Below are 10,293 nucleotides of genomic sequence, written 5' to 3' on the forward strand. Positions count from 1 at the left end.
AATATATTTTATGTGTGGGTGTGGGGTGGGGTAGAGAGTACAGGGGACGGGGTGGGGAGGCACCAGAGGGGGTGTTCGCCCAGGGCACCAAACAGGCTAGGACCGCCACTGCATCCAAGTGACTTCTTCAGTCTCAGCTGACTGCAGGTTTCCCCATTCTTATAAACATACATTTGCATAATGAGTGAAACCAGCCCACTGAATAAACAATGGGCTGGGAGGTGTTGAGGTTTAAATTTATTATCTTAAATGTTTATATGCTGATTATATTGCTTCATATGAGAAAGGCCTAACTCTGAGTACACTCTGTGCCAAAAAAGTGCTGACAGGAAACTGCATGCTTTTGCAGAAGCGTGCTTTTACAGCTAGGAAGTGAAACCAGCTAGACTGTTTGAATTTTCTAAATTATATTCTATATTGTGTCACTTACACAAACCTGTGCTTTACTAAATTATTTTCAGTATATTACACAAAGTGAGAATGAAATTAGGAAAACAGGTGAGACTGATTGCTGCTCAGGATATCTATTTATTCATGTTTATTGTGATATGAAATCATATTGATCAATACCCTCCAGCAGTGATGTCATCGAGGCTTGACATCCTGCTGGAAGTGACATCAGCAGTGAGGCTGTGACATCATCATGTCAGACGTGTCAGGACACGAAGGAGCAGTTATGGACCTCTGACACAAACAAACCCTCTCTGTGAGTTACATCCTGAGTCGTTGACAAAATCTCGTCCTGTAAAGAATCAAAACAAAGAAATAAAATCAGAGGTCTGTGCTGTAAATGTTTTCTTCTTCTCTAATGTAAAAAGAACAAACACAGTTCTTATAAAGACCTAAGATCACATGACTTCAGTCAATATAAAAACCAAACACATTTCATCAACAGGCCCACTTTCAGTTTGTACCATTAACGTTTATCTCCATACAATCTTCTCCTCCTCCTCCTCCAGAGTTGCTTGGTTGTCCACTGGCCCAGTTTTTGAAGTCAAACTGGGAACCATCACTCCACTTCCACACAGTTTCCTGGAAGAATAAAGTTCAGTTTGTTCTGATGTACTTTGATGCATCTATGCTGAGAGTGCAGACATGAGACCTCTTACACCACTCGAACACAACGAAGGTTCATTTTGTTTGTGCAGGTAAAAAATGAAAAGAAAAGTCAAGTCAACAGCAACATCTGTCTCCAGGAACAAAGTCCTGATTAATCAGTCTGTCACATGTTGACCTTTGAATCAAACTGATGAATATGAAGAGAAACATATGAAATATCAGAAACAGCTGCAGCTCATCCTCTTTATCTGTGAAACACTTACAGTCTCTCTGTCGTTGCCTCCAACCCAAGCTGTTGGATACGACCCTGCTGCTGTGCGAGTGAGCTCTCTGATGAAGGTGTACTCAGCTGTGCTGTGGTATGAGGCCAGATTTCCACCGAGTGTCTGACAGGAACTCTGAGGAGGAAGATGAGGTGCACAGAAGATGAAAAGTGTGAGAATGCATTTAAAATCAAAGATAAAGTGAGTTTGATGAAGGCAGCAAAGAGAGAGCTGATGAATAGAAGAGACACGAGGAGGGAATGTTTGCTCTGAATTCTGAACATCACTGCATGAACATTACTGCACTGCATGTATCAGCATGAAGCTGTTAGTGCAGGGCTGTGACGCCGCAGCAATAATCAGCTAAGAACAGAAGTCCTGTGTATTTACTCATGCACTTCCAACTGTGTGTGAATATGAATATAAAGCAAGTCTTCTTTCACTGAATGATTCTCACAGCAGGAAGCTTTTTATATGTCCCACATATAACATGTACACATACAGCTGCTGTTATTTCTGATGTACCTTAGCATCAGTCCAGGTCTTCTGACTGCTATCAAAGATGAAACAGCGACCTCCAAACCAAGTCCAACCAGCAGGGCAGGGAGGAGCTGCAAAATAATTGTAAAGGTAGAAGGTCGATAATCAGATTAATAATTCCTCAAAAGACAAAGAAAATACCTAGCCGTGTTCCACTACTGAGTCTATTTGAATTTAAGCTGATGAGGTTCATTTGACATTATTCCTTCTGCGATACCTGGTTACAGACTCAGCACTCTATGCCTTCATAGCCACCTTGGATGACTTCCACTACATCACTTTGAATGCTATACTTCCAACTTTCACACAGTATGTCGTCTGTTTTACCAGCTGAGAGAGAACTTGTTATGAGGCAACAGGCAGATACGTTGTGAGCCCCACAGGACACTGAGTGTATCAGTGATTACATAACCATCTGCTCAGACTCCATTATCTCAGCTCGGACTATACATTGTTATTCGGATAACAAGCCGTGGGTGAAAGAACATCACAGCTCTCCTCAACGATAAAAAGAGGGCCACAGAGAGGAGGTGGAAAGGGTTTCGTTTTTATTGAAGGGCACGATCAGAGAGGCTATGGACAGTTGCAGGAGAAAGCTGGAGTGGGAACTCCAGCAGAACAACATGAGAAAGCTCTGGAGTGGCATGAAGATATGTCTTTGTAGGTTCTCAGTCACCCAGGTCACGGTAGTCTAAGGAGCTTGAAAAGTCCTGAAAAGCGTCACTGGACTCACGCCATTCAAAAGCAGAGCTGAGGGCCAACAGGTTGAATTTGTTCTTCTACAGATTTGACACTGCAGCTAACGCTCACCCCCCGACTGACTTAACTGTAGTCAGCCTACAGTCCAAAGCCACACCACTCTCTCTCCCTCTTTCTCCTCATTGCACCTGAGCATACTGTGAAAGGCCTGACACTCCTGCTCCACCTGTAACTTTTACTTAGGACCAGGTTCAGAGACAAATGAACGACTCCACTAAAAAAGCCTGAAAGACCAGACAGGGCGAGTCCCGGTGTCCTCGAGGCCTGTGCACCAGTGCTGTGGAAGACGTCATCCCTCTTTCCTGTACCAAACACGCTCAGTCGTGTCTACGCCCACCTGGACCAACCGGTGAGCACTGGGAGGGTCGTGTTTTTTGACTATCCAGTGCATTCAACACCATCAGGCCGACCCTCCTGGGTGATAAACTGATAGTGATGCAGGTAGATGCCTCTGCGGTGTCCTGGATTGTTGATTACCTGACAGGAAGACCACAATATGTGCGTCTTCAACACTTTGTGTCTGACAATGTGATCAGGAACACAGAGGCAACACAAGGGACCATGCTCTCCCCTCTTCACTTTCTACGCCACAGACTTCAGCCACTGCACAGAGACCTCCATCTTCAGAAGGTTGCTGATGACTCTGCAGCGGTTGGATGCATCAGTGAGAGTGATGAGATGGAGTACCAGGCTGTGGTCGACTCCTCTGTCACATGGTGCGAGCAGAATCATCTGCAGCTCAGTGTGACAAAAGCCCTGATTGTGGACTTTAGGAGGACCAGGAAAGCTGCGACCTGTGTTTCAAACCAGGGGGTCAACGTGGACACGGTGAAGGACTATAAATACCTCAGAGTACACATTAAATAAACTAGACTGGGTACTCTACAGTAAGGCCAGAGATATCTGTATTTTCTGCGTCTTTTAGCGTGTTTTGGACAGTGCTCAGGATTTTCTATCAGTCTGTTGTGGCCAGTCCTGTCCTCTATGCTCTTGCATGCTGGGACAACAGGTTGAGGTTCACAGATGCTAACAGACTAAATAAACTGATCTGCAAGGCCAGTAATGTTGTGGGGATGGAGCCGGACTCCCTTAAGGTGGTGTCTGAGACGTGGATGTTGTCCAAGAGAAGGACGATGTTGGACGACACCTCCCACCCACTCCACGACATGCTGGCCAGTTAAAGAGCCAGCACGGAAGCCCACACGCAGAATAGGTGAGAACAATACCAGGAACTCAGGGAAACCGACTGGATGATGAGGATGATTAGAAACCGGTAAGAACACAGCTGAACTAACTAATGAGAAACTGGGAAGTAGAAATGAACAAAGTACACACAGACAAAAGGCTAACACAATAAAACAGGAAACCAACATGAAGACTAAACACTGACAGAAGACCAAACTGAAAACGCTGGGTCAGCGGCCCAGGAACCCTGACAGTGGCGCTGTAACATAGTAACTGGATGGCTCTGTTTTTTAATCAGCTTATAACAACACATTATAAATAAACTGTGACAACATTCCTCATAACACACCTGGTTATGAGGAATCCATAATCCAGTTATTTGAGCAGAACTTATTGAGATACGCCTGCACCAATCCATCGATGTGCGTCATTAAATGTAGAACATCCTGATGGTGTTACTTTACAGGGCGCACACAGCTGAAAACGTTAAACTGTGACTGTCACCAGTTAACATGGGCGTGTTTCTTAAATCAGCAGCAGGTGTTCAACAGCTGACGGAGTGAACATGTCACGTCCCCGTGTCTACCCAGCCGGCCCCGCAAGGCTACATGTGTATTGTTTCTCTCTCACTCTCTCCTCACCGCTCTGCCTGGGCGGAGCTCACTGTGGGCTCCCACCCTTGGCCCACACACCTGTTCGCAATTAAGCTGCCATTATCTTCCCACCATTTAAGGCCGGGACGCTGTGCTTCTGGTCGCTGGACGGTTGTGCGAGACACGTTAGTGATTCTCTCAGCTCCGTGAATTTGTGCTTGTTTTTCAGACTGTGAGTAATTTTCCTCTCCTGTGTGACAGTTGTGTGACTTCCCCACTATATGGACGTGTGAGTTTCCCCTTGGACCCACGGATCCCCAGATTGTCCCCTTTCACCAGGCACGTGCAGAGGGGGGGCGGGAGGGGCTTGAGCACCCCCCCTTTCCTGATGGGTGCCCAAAGTGCCCTTTTGTTTGTAATGTTTGTGTGCGTGCGGAGTCCTGTCTGTGCCCCTCAACAATAATGTTTAACTATTAATCCCATTTTTACTAAATAAAAGGATCTGGCTTGCATCAGACCTGGGCGGTCCAGAGCTGTAGGAGAAACACAAATTAACTCAGAGAGGCAGACTGATGCAGCAAAGCCATGAAGTATGGTGAACAGCGTACACTGTACTCTATAGCACCCAGGAGTATTAGCTTATTATGTACACGTTGGTCAGTTGTCTTGTGGCAACTGACGAATTGAAACAAATGAGCGTGCTGTGCGTAACAATGCGACAAACATTACCTGTCCTCTTATTAACTGCACAAGTAGTGCTGGTCATAGCTACTGGCTGACTGGGTAAGGCTGTCATGGGTCTGTAGCGCTGTCACCGTTTTAGGGAACATACTTAGTTTTAAACACGGGCGTTTTTAGCTCATATATAGCCCAAAGGAATCAAAGCACCCCAAAGATGTCTTACTTTTTTTTGACAATATTTGCTGTTTGTGTGACACACTACTAAAAATAGAAAAACCATACAGTACTTGGTTGAGACGTAATATTCTAAAGACAAACGTATAAATCCCCCCCCAAAAAAATGGTTTGTTCCAGCTCGCCTCTCCCCTGCTCTGCTCTAGCGCCCTTTCTGCCAGAGAGATGGTGGCTGAGACGCAGCAGAGCGGAGGTGTGAGCGCCTGGCTTAACCTTCAGTTACTCTTTATATAGTTAGATAGGAGTCAGACCATGTTTCAGTAAAGCATTACACCAGGTAACCTGCAGTGTTGAAAACGTGTTTTCCGACGATGTTTGCTACCCTACAATCAGAGCTGGGCTGGCCATCCGGTATGCCCGATGGTGATTTTTCGTTTTTATGGGCCGATGGGGGTTTTTTTCTTTTTTTTTTGTTGTTGTAACAGCACCAAACTGTAACCATGGTGATATTTTTAACTGCATTAAATGTAGAAAGACATAGAAGCTGTGTTCTCACCACACTGAAGGTTTGCATGAGATTTTTCACATATTACACTTTGGCCTGAAACAGACACAGATCCCATAGAAACTGTAATCATTCATGTACAGATTGGGTTCATCAGTCATTTCTAATCACAGGTTTAACAGAGTCGTTACGTGGGAAGCAGTCGTAGGTGGTCTCCAGGTATTTGCAGACTCCAGGATCATAAGTAATGTTTGACTTTATGTCACACTCGGTTTTTCCATCACAGCTGCAGGGAGACAGAAACAGCTGGTTTTCAGCTCAAAGATATGAAACAAGTTACTTTCAGGTGATCATTTACTTCCTGTTAGTTTGAGTAAAGCTGTTCAACAGGTTTTAGTTTGTTTCTTCTTTTGAATCAAAGGCTCACTTCTACCATCCCACAGTGCTCACCTGTTCCTCACGTTGTTCACAGCGTCACCGTGAGAGCAGATTACTTCACCTCCACATCTGTACTCAGCTGACCTCACAATGATCATTCCACCCACTGTTATACAGACACAGTATGAGAGAAAAGGAACAACTCAACACAACATGCAATAATCCAGGTTTCAGGCTTCAGTTTCAGACTCAGATGCTGCAGATCCATAAATAATGAGGATTGTACCTCTGTACACCACCACAGTGGATATTACATTAACTCTGATCAAGGAGGAAACTTTAAGTCAGTGTTTTTGTTTCTAATCTACATCAAATGTTTCTGAACTTTTATACACAGTCCAACATCCTCAGAGCTTTTTTAAAGAATAAATGCACTGTTGGTTTGTTGATCAGGAAAATACAATTTAAACTGAAAATAAGCAGCTGTGCATAAAAAGGCTGTAAACTATAAACAGTTCATCCAATACTTGTTAAGTTTGTTGAATTTAGCCTGAGAGTCTGAATTTGATCTGCAGTGAATTCTTGGACACTATTTTCCATCTTACCACAGCTCAGGCGATGAACACTGAGGCCGTTAGAGGTGACCACTCTCCCTGTGGATATGGGGGTCACAGGAGGAGGAACGGAAACTTGAGCTCTGATAAAGCCTGAAATAAAAATAAATGTATAATAATGTAATAATGTAAATGTATAATGTAAAATAAATGCTAGGTTTAAGCCCGGGTCATCTTTTCAGAAGCCCGGGGTCTTTTGGAGTGTAATTTGTTTCATAGTTAGAGGCCTGACTGACAACTGTATAAAACAAAAACCACACACAATATTCGAAGCACATAGCGCACAGTCGTAAATTCCCCCTAATTTTGGTATCAATCAATCAATCAATCAATCAATCAATCAATCAATCAATCAATCAATCAATCAATCAATCAAGGCTTTATTCGCCACGTGCAGGTTGCCCTTGTTAAGGTTCAAATATTGAGGAAGGAGAGTACAAACAACCATGGTCCAACAAGAGCTTGGTCAGACAATTGATTTTAATGAAATACACGCGTGGGAAGACCAGCTCCGTTCGCAGACAGGGCTGATCTCCGACTTAATCAAAGCATAAACAGATATTTCATACCATCAGGGCTTGTATCTCATGCGTCATCAGATACAATATATGCATACGTCAATTCAAAACCACAATGACTTTTAACACAGTTTAAAAAGGAACATTGTCTCTATCTTCATGGCAGCTGTTTCCTGTCAACCTGCATTTAGACTCTGCTTTCGGTTTCAGTTCTGCAAAAGGCACACTCTGCAAACCTGCAACTTCCTGTCAGCCTGCCACTTAGTCTTTCTGAAAGACACACACTGTTTAAACCTCTGAATGCAATATCAATACTGTAGATTATATTATTAGTGCAATGGTAATGATGATGATTATTAACAATAGCAGTAAAATAATTTCCCTGATCTCCACACTTCCCCTTTTGACCCTCTTTTGTTAAAAAGAGGGTCACTACACTTTACTTGTTCCATTTCTTTGACACCCATCCTCTGGCTCAGCAAATCAGACAACAACCTCATGTCATCTAAGTGGTCCAATAATAAAATGCCAGCTCCCACTCGAGAACACTCCATGCGTAAGATTAGGTTTTTCTGGGTCCCTCTCTTGTGGTCCATCAGGCCTCAGGCCTCCATCATCCTCACCCCCCTGTGGTCGCCGAGATCTTCTGCAAAGGAAACAAAACACCTTTTCCTGCACCTCCCTAACTTATCATGTTTGGGACTCTTTAATCAAAAACATGATCCTAATTATGTCCTTGACTCATTGACTTGTATTTATATAAATTCTTCAACGTTACTCATCATTTTAAAACTCTTAAAGCGCTGCTTTCACGTCCCTGCATACGTTTCCTGTCATCTTATCTGATCATCAACATCCTGTACACAAAACTGTCGCTGCTGCAAGTTCCTCCACTCTGATCTAAAGTCACCTTTCACAAGAAAATCATTATAAGCGCCTATTCTAATAAAAGATCCAAAAGAAAACAACCACTTTAATCAATTAAGTTTAAACATATAAGCAGTGAAATTTGAGCAGCTACCAAAGCAAATCATTGGCACTGTACAAATAATGTAAATATGACGGTGTATCACAAAAGATTGATATCAAACTGATCACTTGACCCATTTTGACTCTATCCAGTCCTTTAAATCCAGATTGAAAGCATATCTATTTGATTTGGCTTTCCTGACCAGTTAATACCCTTTTAAATCTTTTAAATTTTTAACTTTTAAATCTTTTATTAAATTTTATTAAATTTATGCTTTTATTATTAATGTTCCTGCTGTTTTTGTCTTCTTAGTGGATTTTGTATTTATCTAGCTCTTCTGGTCTGTTAGTGTCTGATTTGTACCCTGTTATTGACTTATGCTGACTCTCCATATTACTGTGAAGCACTTTGCTTTGGTTTTTAAATGTGCTATATAAATAAAACTGTACTATATTACGTTACTTGTTCTTCGAGTGAATCAACAAATGGTGAAATGAAAAGCCGAACAACAACAATGCTGTTTCTTTAGAGAGTCTCAGCTTACATGTGTTATTTCATATTTGTGAGAACGCTCACAGGCATTCACACATTTCTGCTAAATCATAGTAATTCTGCTCAATGATAGAATTTCTGCTACGTTTGACTATTTTTGCTAGATTATAGTATTTCTGCTAAGTCAAAGTATTTCATGTAAATCATAGTATCTCTACCAAGTCACAGCAAAGTATTTCTGGGTGTGGACGAGGACGAGGGGTGCGTTTCCTTCTGAGGTTGGAACCCCCCCTCCAGACCTGCTCCTTAAAGAAGTGGAGCCCCCCCCCCCAGGTTGCAATCCAAAGCCTCTATCCCTGATTTCCTCACACATGTCAACAAGGAGCCCCACAACATCCAGAACCCCCCCCACCCCCCACCCGCCCAGCAGCCACCAGACAGGGTTCATTTCATTTTCACTGGGAACAGAAATAAGATTTTAAAAAGGTGTGTGTGAAGGATAGAGTTTAGATTTTAGATCACACAAATACAATATTTAGTAGTTACAGACAGAAGAAGAAGAGGTGAGCTCTAATAATGAGAAAGTTCACAGAAAGGCTCTTTGTGACCAGAATATAAGAAGCAGTAAAACAGCATTTACCTGAAGTGATGAGTGAACAGGTTGCTGCCAGCACTGAAAGAGACAGAAAGAAAGCTCAGTGTCAGACTGTGTGTTTGATATCAAGTTGAATTCACCTCAAAACATGAAACAGAAATGAAAAGCAAACAGGAGAAAGCTGCTGCTTTCATTCACACCTGGATTCTTTGGAAACTCTTTCTAAACAGCAGATTTCAATGACACATTTATTCTCTTCATCTTTCCAACTTTTGTCAATAAACTTATTTGTGTTGACAGTTTGACTTCAACTCTTCAAAGTAAATGATCAGCCATGAATTGCTCTCAGGACTCTGTGAAGCCTAACTGTCCTGCTGAGGTGATGCAAACATGTATTTAGGATGTTAGATGAACTGATCCAATAAAGCAGAAAGAAAAGCATGTCACAGTACAGCACAGTGGAAAGCTAGAAAAGGATTAGACTGAACATGTGCAGCTGATTTCATGTATAAATAAAGGATGATCAGTGTGTTGTACTCACACAGTGTGCTGCTGAGTCCGGAGCAGAGCATCATGTTAGGAGATCTGGATTACAGTGAAGAGCTGATGGAGGATCAAACACAGAGCTGCTGGATTCACTCTGTTTCAGTAACACCTGTGATGTACATGCAAAGCACAGCCAATGGAAAAGCAGGACCTGTTCCTTCTCAGCTGCAGCAGGAAATAAAACTACTTTACATTAAAAGTTATATAAGCCTGGATCAGCTGACCCAGTGACAGCTGGGAGGGGCTCGGATCATCATTTTAAACACGATTAATGGTAGATTACATTTATTTTAACATTTAATACAAATGATTGTGTTAACATGATGTAAATGATTGCAAACATGTTGTTCCAAAGTTTAGGAGCTACAGTTTGAAAATGTGATCACGTCTGGATTTAAATGAAGAGCACAGAACAGTTCAA

The 10,293-nt window shown here is 42.5% G+C and overlaps 1 protein-coding gene across 2 annotated transcripts; it reads right to left on the reverse strand.

The window, feature by feature from the left end:
* Positions 1–508: 508 nt before the first annotated feature.
* LOC309697856 (galactose-specific lectin nattectin-like) lies at positions 509–10,050 on the reverse strand. 2 transcript variants are annotated; one of them, XM_082520056.1, is made up of 10 exons: positions 9,868–10,050; positions 9,372–9,404; positions 6,743–6,844; positions 6,210–6,303; positions 5,951–6,045; positions 5,811–5,855; positions 1,848–1,933; positions 1,323–1,457; positions 915–1,032; positions 509–742 (listed from the first exon to the last, which is right to left on the reverse strand). In XM_082520056.1, the coding sequence occupies exons 1-10, from the start codon at positions 9,899–9,901 to the stop codon at positions 675–677; spliced, it is 810 nt and encodes a 269-aa protein (XP_082376182.1). In that variant the 5' UTR covers positions 9,902–10,050; the 3' UTR covers positions 509–674. The 2 variants fall into 2 exon arrangements, with proteins under 2 accessions (XP_082376182.1, XP_082376183.1); XM_082520057.1 differs by lacking the exon at positions 5,811–5,855.
* Positions 10,051–10,293: the final 243 nt, after the last annotated feature.

This window comes from Aulonocara stuartgranti, assembly GCF_965226115.1.
Source record: "Aulonocara stuartgranti genome assembly, chromosome: 20".
In the NCBI taxonomy this organism is placed as follows: domain Eukaryota; kingdom Metazoa; phylum Chordata; class Actinopteri; order Cichliformes; family Cichlidae; genus Aulonocara; species Aulonocara stuartgranti.